This window comes from Manacus vitellinus, unplaced genomic scaffold (assembly GCF_001715985.3).
Source record: "Manacus vitellinus isolate BGI_N305 unplaced genomic scaffold, ASM171598v3 scaffold_41_pilon, whole genome shotgun sequence".
NCBI lineage: Eukaryota > Metazoa > Chordata > Aves > Passeriformes > Pipridae > Manacus > Manacus vitellinus.
In genome coordinates this window covers 1,819,934-1,834,104 of record NW_021940545.1, presented here as the reverse complement: position 1 = coordinate 1,834,104, position 14,171 = coordinate 1,819,934, and the positions used below count along the sequence as shown (strand labels likewise).

Sequence of the window (14,171 nt, the reverse complement as noted above, 5' to 3'; positions counted from 1 at the left end):
TCCTGCTCCGGCTCTTCCCCTTTGCAAAATGTCTCCCCCAGCCCGACCAAGTTTTCCCGGCTGGATTCAACATCCCGATATCCGGCCGGGCTGAGTCAGCCGAGCCTTAATGTTTTAAGCAGAGGCCGATGCCAGCGGCAGGGGGTTGGGACTCGCCCCGTGGCCTTGCCCGAGGAGCCCTGGGGTGGATCCCCCGGCAGGGTTTGAGCCTCTTGCGACATCGGGTGGTTTTTTAATTTCTTTTAAAATACAGATGCGTGAGCTGGGATGGAGTTCAGAGTCTCTCTGCCTGCGTTGTCAATGGGCAGAGCTTCCCTGAGCCCCAAGTGGAGGGAAACTGAGACAGGAGGGTGCTGAGCGAGAGTGGAGGAGGCTTAAACGCTGCTCTGGGGCTTTGCCGATGCTGTGTGCACACTGCCAGCCCAGCATTCCCACAGGGGATACTGAAACACCCCTGGATGTGGATTAAATCCCCATCCTGGCAGCTCTGTGGCTGTTGGGCTCGTCCAACCCCCTGGCATGGGGTTTGTGGGGTGGGATTTTATAGCATGAGGATGGATCAGACCTGTCTGGGTTGGGAATGGAGGAGAGTTCCGAAGCATCGAGAGGAAAAATAAGGTAGAAAGTGAGAAATAAGGGAGAAAAATGCAGAGAGGAGGGATGCAGGTGGATTGGGAGGATGCAGGACTGCACAGGAGCAGGGTGTGGGAAGGGGGATGGTGCCAGAAATGAAAGGGAGAGAGGGGCTTTAGGGGTTAAACGCGGCGCTGCCTCCGAACAAGGAGTCAGGAGCGGTGCCAAGGGCTGGGAAGTCCTCGGGCCCATCCCTGTGCGATCACCAGCGGCCGCTTCCAAACGGAAAAAGAGAAGGGAAAAAAAAAATCACAAAGAACTGTCTGTTCAGGCACATTCGGGCTCAACAGGTTTTGCTCCCGGGCGGGGTCCGGTGTTTGGGGTGGGGGAGCCGAGAGCCCGGCTGTCAGAGCCGGCTCTTTATGCAACTGAACATGTGATTTGTCCTCAGAAATCTTACCCCGGGCTCTTTTCCCACTGCCTTTTTTCTCGGAGGGGGGTGATGGCAGCCCTCGAGGGCGGGAAGGGCCGGGCAGCTCCTGCTGAAGGGCTGGAGGAGCTGGGGGGGATTGTTCAGCTAAAATATGGGTGAACACAAGGTTTTGGTGGTCACACCACGGCACCTGCCCCAACAGCTGGTCCCACTGCCAAAGCCCTGCATCCCCCAGCACGTTCAGCTTCTTCAGCATCCTCGTGGTCCATCAGCATCCACCGTGGAGCTGGGGCTTCCCAGGCCCCTTTGCTGCCTAATTAACAACGTCGCTGCTTAATTCCCCCTGCATTTACAAGTTAAATCGACAGATTATCTGTATTATGCAAACGCAGCTTTAAATCTTAATTATTTATTTGCATGGGGTGTCTGGAAATCAGCAGCTTTAAGCCTGGTGATGCTGTTCTCTTGGAAGTACAGACTTTTGCTAGGAAATAAACCCAAAATAGGCTTTCTTTTTTTTTTTTTTTTTTTTGGTCTGGTGGGTGATGCTCAACACCCCAGATTGGAAACATGTCTATTTTTTCCTTTTATCTTTTTTTGGTGGGGGGTTCATTGTGGGAGGCTCATCCTTAAATAGCAGTGGTTTATTTTTAGGTCGGTCGCTGCTTTGGATAATCCGGCTTGGCTGGGCAGCTTTGCCTTGCTTTTCTTCCTATTCCCAGGGATTTGATAGGATATAGGTCTATTAAATTATTTTTTATTTTTAATAAAGTAGTTTAATAAATTCAGTGAATTATTAACAGAATTGAAAAGCTACAATTGAGGTGGAGGTTCTGCTGGTGGCAGCTCTTCCGTTCTCTCCTGGCCAGGGAGCATCCGCTGGGATGACCATTAGGGAAACCTCTTCCCAAAAATCGCATCCCACACTGGAATTACACCTTTGGCTCGGCCAAAGGATGGTTGGGAAGCGGCTGGATTATCTCCCACTAAATGCTTGCTGAGTGAATAAGCTGCTGGTCCCGGGGCAACAGCGATCGGGGTGACGTGAGGGATGTGCCGGGCTTGGAAACACCTCGCTCATGCCAAGTGGAGACGTTTTCTCTGGAGGAGGATGAGCTCACCTGGCTTTTATTCCCCTCCCAGCCCGGTTTTGCTCTCTCCCCCCTCGGGAGGTAATTTTAACCGAGGGAGGTTGGTGCTGGCGATGGAGCTCCGACGGACGGACGGACGGACGGCTGCCTCGCTTCAGGTCTGGCGGGTGGAAGGGGCACAGACTCTGTCTCCATCTCCCCCTCCTCTATTTTAACAGCCCCAGGGGGTTTGCTCCTGGAGGGGGAGGATGATGACAGGAGGGATTTGGTGGCTCATCCCTGCCCTGCTTGTGTCCCCTCCTGCCTGGGGAATACCTGTCTTCCCACAGGGATGCTCCTACACTAGGGCTGAGCCCCTCAAAAATCCTGGCTGGCTTTAATCTTTGACAGGGGAAGAAATGTTTTCATTTTCTTTTGCCCAAAGCCATGAGCATCCCGGAGGGAGATGTCAGGGAGCGGGCACACGGTGCCCTTTCCCCCCTCAAGTTTGGGAATCATCATTTAAACGATTAAACTGATAGGCAGGGCGGGAAATTGAGGCCGACAGCATACCTGGAGAGGGGAAGGAGCGAAATCCAGCTTGTTTAGGGTTTCTCAAGGGCTCTGGGACATTCATTTCCTGCCGGGATCAGCTGCCGGATGGGTTGAGCCGCCCGCGGCGAGTGGCGGAGACGGCGGTTCCTGACCTGTCGGGTGCCGGATCCGTGATGGGATTTTTCTGGACCTTGGGCTGGGAACGGCCGATTGCATTGGCCAATGGCGGGGAGACCACCTGGGAGGCTGGAAAACAATCCCAGGAAGACCAGCAGCGATCCAGCTCCTGGCTCTTCCAGTCGAGCTGGAAAGACCAGCTTGGGGCAAGACCTCAGATCCTCCTGGCCGGGCCGATGTGCTTTAAGGTACCACGGTCTCCTGCTCATGTGGGGCTGCAGATCCTCCTGGGATCCCCCTGCCCACCCCCAGGCAGCTCCGAGCATCCTCATCCAGGAGCTCCCCGGGGAGGGTTTAACCTCGTTAGTGGATCCTACAATTCATGGCTGTAAATCAAAAGGCTCCTTGTTGGCAGCGATGTCGGATGCTCCGGTGGATTCAGGGCTGACTCTGGTGCCAGAAGGTGAATTCTGTGACCCCAAGTGCAGCTGGTTTGGCTGCTGATTGTCCTGAGCCCTCTGGGTTAATCGCTCCCCAAGGCAAACGATGATGGAAGGAGGAAGCAGATGCTCTTTGAGTGGAGAGGGAAGGGGTGATGCCGGGATGGAGCCATCCCTGTCATCCCAGGACATGGACAGAAAGCCTGGTCCCTGCAGAGAAGTATCCAGAAGAAGTGGTTTCCTTCCCCATCTCTTGCATGGGATGTTATTTTAATGGGATATTAAGAGCAAAGCTTGCTGTGGGGAAGGCTTGCACTTCTCATCTCTGCTTTTCCTAGCTGGAGGAGATGAAGAGAGGTAAGGAAACCTCTGGCCCTTCAGAGTTTCCCCTAGGAAGCACCTTCCCTGCCAGGGCTCGAGCAGCAGCTGGGAGTGAGCCTTGTCTTCCTCACCTGTGTCACTGTTTTTTTGTGCTGAACGGGGTTGAGGTTCTTCCTCGTGTGGTTTATCCCAGGGACTAACTGGGATAGTGGTGGGCTTATGTCACCTGGCTCGCCCATTATCCCGCTCCCTCCACCTGGATGGCTCCTTTTCCCCCTCAGCCCACCTTGCCCCTCGGTATCTGGGATAGTTACTCGGGATGTAGAGTGGCTGCCCCTGCAGAGAGGCTTTCTCTGAGCAGCACTGTGGCAGGAGGGTTTCTGTGCGTGGCAGCTTCTCAGCAGGGCTTTTCCTTCCTCTAATCATGAGGATATTACACTGCCAGGTGGGGATGTGCAGTTTGGAAAGTTTTTGGGGAGAAGATGGTGGAGATGTGGGATTAAGCAGTGTTCTCCGTGTGGGAAGGCAGGAGAGCTGCAGAGCAGGGCTGCATCCCCCTTTTTCTGGGATAAAGGGCATCACTCCATCTCCTGGGGCCTTCCTAAAAGTCGGAGTGAGTCAGGGAGGGGGATTTCGGTGGGAAAGGCCAGGAGGTGTTGGGGAAACCTGCGGCGAGGTCTGTGCTCTGCTCTGCTCTGCTCTGCCACGCCTCCTCCTTAAGAGGCACTGCCAGCCCAGCCCCGGTGCTGCCGGTGCCTGCGGAGGTGGGTGGGAGGTGGGTGGCTTTTTGGAGAGCACAGACTCCTCTGTGACGGTGCTGGCTCGTCAAGGCCCTGCTCCTGCTCCTCTAGGGCTGGCTCCCCATCGGTGCTCCGAGCTGCCCTGGCTGGGGATCCAGAAGGATCCGTGGACGCTCCAAAGGCGGATGGCTGCGAAGCGAAGCAGCCCTTGTGTGCTGCCAGTGTGGGTGGCCGTAGCCCTGAGGATGTTCTCCCTTTTCCCTTTCCTAGGGGAAGAGAGGACGGCCCCGTAGATCCCGCCGAGCTCCTGCCTGCTCCGCCTGGACCGAGAGGACGGACCGTAAGTAGCCGTGACCTGCTGCCAGTTTATCCCTGCCCTGACGGGACCAGCGTCAGCCTCTCCCACTGATGGGGAGGCAGGAAAAGGTCTCCCTGAGACAGGAATCCTCCTCCCGGTGTGGGTTAACGGGGGGTGCAAGGTGATGGAGGGAGTTATTTCCTGGAATCTTTCTCCATGATCATTAACGTGGGAAAAAGGAGCAGACAAGACCCCCGGGGGATTCGGGGCTGACAGACGTGAGCTTTGAGCTGTGGGGTTGCTCTGGGGGTTCTCCTCCTCCAAATTTAGTGCAAAACAGGAAGCAGAGGGGAAACCACAGATGGAGGGTTAAGGTGCTAAGTGAGCCTTACAAAGGGGGTGGTGACTGCAGGCAGCTTCTGAGCCCCCAGGAGGGGACTCCCGGAGGCAAAAGCCACTAGGGATGGGAGCAGACCACGGGCTAACTCAGCCCTGGGGCTTGAGAACCCACCCCTTTTCCCTGGTGAGCTGGATTTGGATGGGACTTTGCTTGAGTTTGGGTTGGGGATGGGCTGAAGCATCTCCACGGTTTAGTTTTTCCCTCCCAGGACTGTAAGGGAGCAGGTGCTCCCTGTTGGATGCTCTGCCTGCTGCTCCTGGGGGAGCGGGAAGAGGCTGCCAGCCTCCTGCCTGCACCTTGCCTGCGTCCCCAGCTCGCTGCCTCCCACCTTTCTGCCGCTTTTTGGGGGGGATTTAGCCCAAAATGTGGGGTTCAAATCTGCCAAAGCCAATGCTGCTCTTGCCATTGCCCCCTGCATCCCTGGATGATCCCTGAGGATGGAGATACCGGAGAGTAAACACGGCACTGAGGTGACGGTGGCAGCAGATGGGGACAGGGCGGGGCAGTGAGAGGAGGGGGTGGCTGGGTCAGTGGTGGGGGCTCAGGGATGAGATCCCATCATCTCTGCCGGGGGCCCACCCTCATCTCCTTAGCAGGGGGTTGTTCCCCCCTGAGTGATTCCGCTCACTTCCAGCAGCTCGGCCATAACCTCTGGAGTGCATCCAGCAGGAAAGGGTCTTTATTTTAGTTTTTTAAGTATTAAAGAGTGATTAAACGTATATAATATAAATAATGATATATAACCTATAACACTGTAGCTGAACTCCCCGAGGTGGAGCCCTGTAGCTCCATGGGGTTACCCCAGAGCTGTGGGATGCTCAGGTGTACCCACACAGTCAGTGTTTTGGGGCTGTAGGAAGGCACTTGGGTCCCACCCTGTGTTTTTTCTGCTGCAAGGATTAAAAAATAAATAGGGGGAGAGGAGAGGGTGGAGGCAGCGCTGGCCTGAATCGGGTTTTGGCTCTGGAGCACATTAAAACCAGCAGTGCCACGGGAAGGCAGAAGCAGCCCAGGTTTTTCCTGGGGACCTGCTGCCATGGAAAGACTGGCTGTACCTGAGCTTACTCGCTGTTGCCAGTTTCAGAATTGCAGCCTGGTCACGGGTGAGTGTTTTGTTAAGGCTCACATGCCAGCGAGGGGTTGTTCTCCCCTATCTTAAATCTCTGGCCGGGTTATTGTGTGCCTGGGATACCACGGACGAAGGAAACAGCGCTGCCTCTCCGTGAAGAGGGCAATTAAGATTCCTTTAAAGTGACTCGCAGGGCTCTTAAAATAGGATAAATGTGGGTATCAGTGCACGGGCTGGGCTGGCTCTGTGCCCTCCATGGGGCTGTGCCCGCTGTCCAGCGGGATTGATTTTTGCAGTGCTGTGTCCTCATTATCCTCTGCCTCCCCCCGGCCTGCTGCACTCGCAGCTCCTGCTCTTGCTGTCGCTCTGCCCTGCTGGTTTTTGGCATCCCTTGTCCCTTCCCAGTATCCCTGGTCCCCTTTCAGTGTCCCTGTTTCCCTCCTGGAATCCCCATCCCATGAAGCGTCCCTTGGAGGGGGCTGAAATCCAGACTCTGCTGCCTTTTGGGCTTGTGACGGCGGTTGTTGTAATCCCACAAGGATTTTCTCCCCGCCGTGGGTCTCAGTTTTCCTCCCAGCTTGGAAAAAAAGTTCCCTGAGCACCTGGAGCTCACAGCAGCCGGGGCGAGGAAGGTTTGGGATGCCAGGCTGGGGATTTGGGTGCCTTTGATGATCTGCCAAGCGCAGGCAGTGCCCGGAGTTGGCTGGCTCCTTTCTTTCCCTGCAGGATCGCCCCCGGCCGCCTCCCAGGTTGTGCTCAGGCTCTGGCAGGCGGTGGCTGTGCCGGGGCAGGACTGGGTCGGTGTGGGGGGTACGTCGGCATCTGCCAGGGCTCCTCCGGCAATCCCTGCCCTACTGGGCAGAAATCCCGTGGGATGGGGGCTTGGAAGATCCCAGGGCTGTAAACTGCTTCCCTGGGGGTCGATCCTGGGTGTTGTCCTCAGTGGAATGTGGGATCTGCCCTGCTGGTTCCTGAAAGCTCCATGTGCCTGGAAAGCTCGGGAGAGACGGTCTGGCTGGGGTTGGAGGGGTCTGTGCTGTCCTGTCTGTCTGTCTGTCTGTCTGTCTCCCTCCCTGTGGTTCCCACTGCTGAGAGTGAATGCCCAGGGACTGCTGGTGCATCCCTTCCTCGGGCACAATCCAACAGTCCTCCAGTTAAAAATAAATGCATGTTTTTTTGGGATAAACTGTTGGAGATGCTTGTTCTCCACGGAGCTTCCTGCTCGCCCAGGGAATCTGGACCAGGCAGTGGGTGGCTCTGTGTCCCATGGACACGTGGGATGGGATGGTGGGAGCACAGGAGAGGTGTCCTTGCCTTGTGTCACGCTTTTCCCCAATCCAGGGGTTACCATGGAAACATAAAAGTACTAAGAGCTTTTGCTGCATGGCCTGCTGGTCCACGGTGCTTTGCTGGGATGGCAGTGGGTGCCTGGGATCACCATCCATCCATGTCGGGATGGGCTGGGGGGATTTATAACCACCCCCCACCTTTGTGCTTGTTCCATGGCTTTAAATTCCCTTTAAATTCCTGCTGCCACTCTGTGGATTGGCATGACTTAAATCCAGAAATGCTGGAGCTGTTGAGGTTGAGGGATGGATGGATGGAAGGATGGATGGATGGAAATACAGGGATGAGCTCTTCTGAGGTCCTCTCCCAGCAGGAGGGTCAGCCCCTCAGGGTGTTGCTGGCATCTCCCAGGGGACATGGTAAAAAATTGCCAGGCAAAATCCCTCTCCAGGTTGGAGGGAGACAGGGAAACTCCGTGAGGTTTGGCTGTGAGCTGCCTCTGCAGCATCCCGGGGTGGGGCTTTCCTGGAACACAGGGTGGGGAAGGGCTTTTGAGTCCTTTGTGCAGTGATAATCCCCAGCCCAGGAGCTGTGGGGGTGCCAACATCAAAGAGGGGCTTTTCCAGTCGCTTCTCCCAGGTGTGGGGAGCTGAATCCAGCCTGGACTTTCCCCTCAGCTCCAGGGCTTGGTGGGGCAGGCAATGCCCTGGACCGACGCCGGGGAGCCGTGCTGGATCCCACCCGTGAGAGGGATGAGCTTGGAGTCTCTCCCTGCTGGATTGAGATGCTGTGGTGGGGGGTCTAGAGAGGATGTTGTGATGAGAGGTCTCTGTTGGGGGACCTGGCAGATGCTGGGGGGGCTCCGAGGGCCCTGTGATGGGACAAGGATAGTGCAGGGGCTCCGAGGATACTGTGATGGGACAGGGATACTGTGGGGGCTCTGAGAATGCTGTGGGGGCTCTGAGGATGCTGTGATGGGACAAGGGACACTGTGGGGGTCTCTGAGGATGCTGTGGGGGTCTCTGAGGATGCTGTGATGGGACAGGGATACTGTGGGGGCTCTGAGGATGCTGGGGGGGCTCTGAGGATGCTGTGATGGGACAGGGATGCTGCAGGACCAGGGATATTGCAGGACTGGGGTTGCTGCAAGAGGGCTTCGAGGATGCTGTAAGACCAGAGTTGCCATGGGGAGCTCTGAGAATGCTGTGATGGGACAGGGATACTGTGGGATCTGAGGACACTGCAGGACTGGGAATGCTGTGGGGACCAGCAGGACCCTTCAGCATCGCTGCCCCCAGCAGCCCTCTGAGGAGCCAGAGCGCTGGCTCGGGGTGTTCAGACTTTCCCACTGTTGGCAGCTGCTCTGTTTTGGGCTGTGGATCTGGTAGGGCCGAGCTTGAACTCATTCCAGAGGCACCACGGGCGCGGGGGCAGCTGGGTGTGCTCTGTTTTGCTCCGCATTCCCTGAACGCTTCACCAAACAGTGCTCCTTCACCCCGGGGATTATTAGCCGTGTTTGCCTTAGATAAATTTTGCATCGGGCCCAGCTTGTGCGTACAAGCCTGAGAAAAGATCATAAAGCCTTCAAAAAAAACCCCCAACAAAACAATTAAAAAAAAAGCTGGTATGTAAAGGCAAACACTGCGGGGAGAGCGGATTTTCCCAGTGGGTAGGGGTGAAACGGGCTCGGTGGGGTGTTCTGGCACCCAAGGAGGGAGCTGGGGGGTGAATTTAGTGCTAAATTTGGGTCCTGACGCCCAGCAGCATCCCAGCCCTGGGTGAAGAGGGGTGCTCAGGCCCCCCAGAAGCATCACCAGCCTCCAGCTGTGGGGTGGATTTCCCCCTTGGGGCTTTCATGGCCAGTTTTGGGTAGAACAAAAAACCCCAGGAAGCACAAGCTGCTTTTCACTTGCCCCTAATTTTACTTTTCCCAAGAAATCGTTACGTTCAAAGGGGTGAGACCCCCCAGCTCCTTCTCCCTATGTGCTCCCACCCTTGAAGATCCAGTCATGGGTTTCATCTTTCCAGGCAGGAGGGGCTTGTTGAGCCAGAAATACAGATGCAGGATGAGAGCTGGGGTGTAAATTGGGGATGGGGGGGGTTTTGCTTCCCCTTTCTGGGGACCCCAGGTGATGGTGGGACATGATTATCCATGTTTTACGAAGGAGAAGCATTTCAGGGCAGACAAGTGCTTTCCCAGGGGACCACCTCGCCAGTCCCTGCCTCTGTCCCCATCTCTCTGCTGTCAAATGGACAGTTTTCCTTGCCTGATGTCCCATCCCACTGCTTCTAGCACAGTTTAATTGTCCTTAATTCCCTTTTAATTGCCCTTCCTGCCCTTTTTAATTAATTGCCCTCCTGCCCTTTTAACTTCAGAAGTCCGTGACAAGGAAGGGAAGAGCCTGACTCTCGTGGGACCATCTTGGGTCTCGTTTCTTCTCATTCTTGATACATTTTGGCCCCCAAAACTGCTGCTCTCAACTTCCTCTTGGCCGGGTGAGGCCGTGGCCCTGCCGGGCAGGTGGCAGGTGCCAGGTTCATTAGCGGTGCTTCGTTAAGCAGGAAGGGGTGTGAGGGAGGTGCAGGGAGGGATGTCAGGTGGGTGAGGAGCTGATTTGCCAGCCCGGGTGTGCTCCCTTGCCCTTGGCTGGCGTGTAACACTCCTTCCTCCCTCACACCAGACACATTTCGGAGCAGGGAGGAGCTCAGTTACGGGGTGGCAAAGCCAAGCCCACCTCTGAGCCGGGCTTAGAGCAGAATTTGCTCCTGGGAGCAAATCCTCCCATGTACCCCTGAGCTTCTCCCTGCTGGTAAGTTAATCTTCCCTCCTTGCCGTGTGCTGGTGGGATGGGCTGGGCTGATCCCGGGATGGCTCCAATCAGGGCTCTTTGCTCCTTGTTCCAGGAGCGAGAGGTTTCGGAGGAAGACGAAAGTCGCGCCACTTCCCCCGCCGGTGTTTGCGCGGGGACTGAGCTCGGGGCACCCCCTCCCCGGGCCGGGATGGAGGAATCGAAGGCGTTGGAGGTTCCTGGAGTTCGTGATGCTCTTTGGTTTGACCCCCCTTGGATGTTCCTGCCCTTTCTGCCTGGCTCGGTGGCGGCGGTGGCACGTTGGGCTTTGTAGCTGCTGGTGCCAGGTGGATGCTTAAGCTGGGCTTAAAATCACCACCCGTGGGATTTTGTGGTTGAAACCCCACTAAGGGCTCCTTTTTCCTCTTTAATTCCTTTTTTTTTTTTTCTTTGTCCTTTAACCTGTAGGGCTGAAGCTCCTCAGGAAGCGCGGGGGCTTGCCTGGCTTTGACAAACTCTACAAACCAACCCTTTGGCAGCGCAGAAATGCGGATCTAAATAAATAAATCCCTTGGGGGGAACCCTCGCACCCTCACAAATGGGCAGGCAGGGGGTAATGCCTCTCGGATGGGGTTTAGGAGCGGCTCCTGTGGGTTTTGCCCTCATCCAGTGCCATTCCCTGTTTTCCCGCTGCAGGTGACCAGCCACGATGAGAGCTCCGGCCCTCGCCTGATCCCTTTCCTGCTCATAAAAATGATCAACAAGTCTCGTGAGTCCCATCTCCCTCTGTCCAGGCAGGGATGGGGGGACTGGGGGATTTGCATGTGGAAATCTGGCTTTTGGGGGTTGGATGCTGCTTTGCTGCAGCTCCAGCTGGGTGATGGAGTGCTGGGGTATCACAGGCAAAGTCCTGGCAGGGAAGGTGGTTTTGGGGTCCTTGAACCTCCGGGTTCAGGCACCTGGAACTTTGTGGTATAAAAATGGGGTGAGGCACCCGGAAAGAGAGATGTTTGCCCAGCTGTTGACAGAAGGCGGAAACAGAAATGTCACTGTGGCTTTTGGAACCAGGACAAAATCACCTGGCTCTGTCTCACAACTGCTGCTCTTGGGAGCACGGTGTCAACCAAACCCCGGCCTCTCCCCATCCAAGCTCTGCTGGCCTGGATCTACTGGGACATCCCCAGAGGGCTGTGGGACCCCACATCCCATCATCCAAACCCCAGGGTACCGGCTTGACGGTGTTTTTTCTCTCCCCCTCCCCTCTGGGCACGCAGGAGGGAAGATACTCGGGGTGCTGGCGCTGTTTCTGGTGATGGTTTGGTACTCGATCTACCGGGAAGACAGGTACACACAGCTGTGAGTGCCTTTCATTCAAGTTTAAAGGACCTCCCGCCCTTTCCTTCACTCCCAGGAGGTGGCATCCTCCCTCCCGTCCTGCACAGGGATGCAGGAGCATGGTCTGGCTGGATCCCGGGGGAGCGGGGAGGTGGCAGCATCCTCGGCGGCTGCCGGAGGGTGGGGGCACGACACGAGGTTTCCTCCTCGGTGTGTGGTGGTGGTCGGGCTCTGCGGGGTTTTTGGTGAATGCCGGTGTTTTCCTGAGCCCGGGAGGATGGGAAAACCCCACTCTCCTCCCCGTGCCAGTGATGCTGAAGGAGATGGGGAAAGCAGAGAGGTCCATGAGCAAGGCAAGAGAGACCTCTTCCGATGCAAGGCTGCAAGCCCAGCAGATAAACATCCAAGGCAGTGCTGGCCTTAAATATCTCTGGCATGGCTTGAATCCAACGGTGGGGTGCTGGAACCCCCCTTTGCCAGAAGGGGGGTGCAGAGGAACGGGCATCATTTGATTTAATTAACCCCTTCCCTTACAGCTTTTATTTCCCCGTCCAAGAAAACAAGACGACGTGTCCCCTTGGGGAGGTGGAAAAGAAAGCGGCGCAGCTCATCGGGAAGTGAGTTTTGGGGCTGGGAGGAGGGAGTGAGGGGATGCAGAGCCAGGACTCCCCTCCCTGTGCCTCCCCCTCATCCCGGTCTCACCGACCCTTTGCTCCTCGGCAGCTACACGAGGGACCACCCGCTCTTCTTGCAGCTGAAGGACTATTTTTGGGTGAAGACACCGTCGCTCTACGAGCTGCCCTACGGCACCAAGGGAAGTGGTGAGTGCTGGCAGTGCTCCGTGGGTCTGTCTGTCTGTCTGTCCTGCTGCCGCTCCCCGGGGTTTCAGCTTCCCTCTGAAAAGCTGCTGCAGGTTGCTTTTTGGAGACTGTTCACCGCTCCCCAACAAGTTATTTGCTTGATTTTTAGACTCTGCAGCTGGTATCTCCTTGCTCTGGGTGTGTTTGGGCCCTCTAAAAGGGTTTTAGGGTGGGCCAGGCTTTACTAAAACCCAGCCATGGATTATCCACCCGGAGCTGGGATTAACGGCAGGAGGAAATCCAGCAGGGATGGGGCAGCACCCCGGGCCTTGTGCCAGGCAGGAGCTGCCTTCCTCACCTTCTGCTGGCCCTTGCTTTGCAGAAGACGTCCTCCTGCGCTTGCTGTCCATCACCCACTACTCCCTGCCCGAGAGCATCCAGAGGTAACACCGGGGTGGGTTTAGGGGCTTTTCTCTCTTTGTCTTTTTCTCGTGAGGGGTGGAATTCATCTGTTGTGGGCCCGGGATTTGGCAAAATGAACCTCTGCAACCCAGGGGTGGTGGATGGAGCGCGGGAAGGTTTGAAGACTGGGCAACGTGGGGTTAAACCCCCTCTGGGGGTTGAAACCACCCCGGTTTTGGAGCAGGTCTGGTTGAGACGGAGCTTTCTCTCGCAGCCTGAAGTGCCGGAGGTGTGCGGTGGTGGGCAACGGCCACCGGCTCCGCAACAGCTCCATGGGCGACACCATCAACACCTACGACGTGGTGATCAGGTACGGCCCTGGCTCCGTGCCACCGCTCCCTCCCCGGTGCCACCCGCGGCGGGGGCTGACCCCTGTGATGTCCCCGTGTCCCCCCACCCAAGGCTGAACAACGCCCCGGTCCATGGTTATGAGCAGGACGTGGGCTCCAAGACCACCATGCGCCTCTTCTACCCGGAGTCGGCCCACTTCGACCCCCGGACGGAGAACAACCCCGACACGCTGCTGGTGCTGGTGCCCTTCAAGCCCATGGACTTCCAGTGGATGGAGGCCATCCTCAACGACAAGAAGAGGGTGAGCGTGGTGGGGAAGCGAGTCCGACCCCTCGCTGGCTGCTCTGGAGTCCAGCCCTCATCCCATCCTACCCCTGGGGACATCTCTGTCCTCTTGCAGGTTCGGAAGGGGTTTTGGAAGCAGCCCCCGTTGATCTGGGATGCCAACCCGGAGCAAGTGCGCGTCCTGAACCCTTACTACATGGAAGTAACTGCTGCTAAAGTGCTCAACCTCCCCATGAAGCAACCACGGAAGGTCAAACAGGTAAGGGGTGGGGTCCCCCCTGCGCCCCCTGAGGGGGGAACAGCCTGTCCCTGTGCATCTCCCTGAAGGCTGTGGCTCTCTGCCCCTGTCCCCCAGAAGCCCACCACGGGGCTCTTGGCCATCACCCTGGCACTGCACTTCTGCGACCTGGTGCACATCGCGGGCTTTGGCTACCCCGACTCGGGCAACAAGAAGCAAACCATCCACTACTACGAACAGGTCACGCTCAAGTCCATGGCTGTAAGTGTCTGCCCCACAATTTTGTCCACGCTCCCCCCTCTTTTTCCCCTGGGATGGGGGATGGCATCCCAGGAGAGCAGTGCTGTGATGCTGAGTGATGTGGGAGCCTCCTCCCACGGAGACCTCTTGCTCCCCTCCCACGATGGGTGTTGAAGCCCACTGTTGGATGGTCACCATCCAACTTATCCCTCTAGCCCAGTGTCTTTGGAGGCGTGGAGAGCTGGATCCACCCCCGTGTGTTTACGTGTGAGGAGAAGGGCTCGTGGCCAGGGGGATTGGGTGGGGAGGGTTCTGTCCCTCTTTTTGGGGGGCTCAGCTCCCACTGGTGAGGTGGGCAAGCTGGAGGGCTGGGAGGGGCGAGAGGAAAGTGCGTGGCCCCTCGTCCCCGGTGTCACCCCCTGCTCCCC

General features: G+C 56.9%; 1 protein-coding gene across 2 annotated transcripts; it reads left to right on the top strand.

The window, feature by feature from the left end:
• The first annotated feature begins 4,356 nt into the window (after positions 1-4,356).
• On the top strand, positions 4,357-13,993 carry ST3GAL4 (ST3 beta-galactoside alpha-2,3-sialyltransferase 4). 2 transcript variants are annotated; one of them, XM_029962113.1, is made up of 10 exons: positions 4,357-4,589; positions 10,789-10,861; positions 11,367-11,436; positions 11,964-12,044; positions 12,151-12,248; positions 12,610-12,670; positions 12,904-12,999; positions 13,092-13,281; positions 13,381-13,524; positions 13,621-13,993. In XM_029962113.1, the coding sequence occupies exons 2-10, from the start codon at positions 10,846-10,848 to the stop codon at positions 13,915-13,917; spliced, it is 1,053 nt and encodes a 350-aa protein (XP_029817973.1). In that variant the 5' UTR covers positions 4,357-4,589; positions 10,789-10,845; the 3' UTR covers positions 13,918-13,993. The 2 variants fall into 2 exon arrangements, with proteins under 2 accessions (XP_029817973.1, XP_029817972.1); XM_029962112.1 differs by having other exon boundaries at positions 11,367-11,448.
• Positions 13,994-14,171: the final 178 nt, after the last annotated feature.

What these genes read in the sequence shown, in the direction of transcription:
- ST3GAL4 (XM_029962112.1), top strand. An exon ending in GAAGACAGGTACACACAGCT is followed by an intron (nt 11,449 to 11,963) that starts GTGAGTGCCTTT and finishes CTTCCCTTACAG; the next exon opens with CTTTTATTTCCCCGTCCAAG. An exon ending in ACCTACGACGTGGTGATCAG is followed by an intron (nt 13,000 to 13,091) that starts GTACGGCCCTGG and finishes CCCCCACCCAAG; the next exon opens with GCTGAACAACGCCCCGGTCC.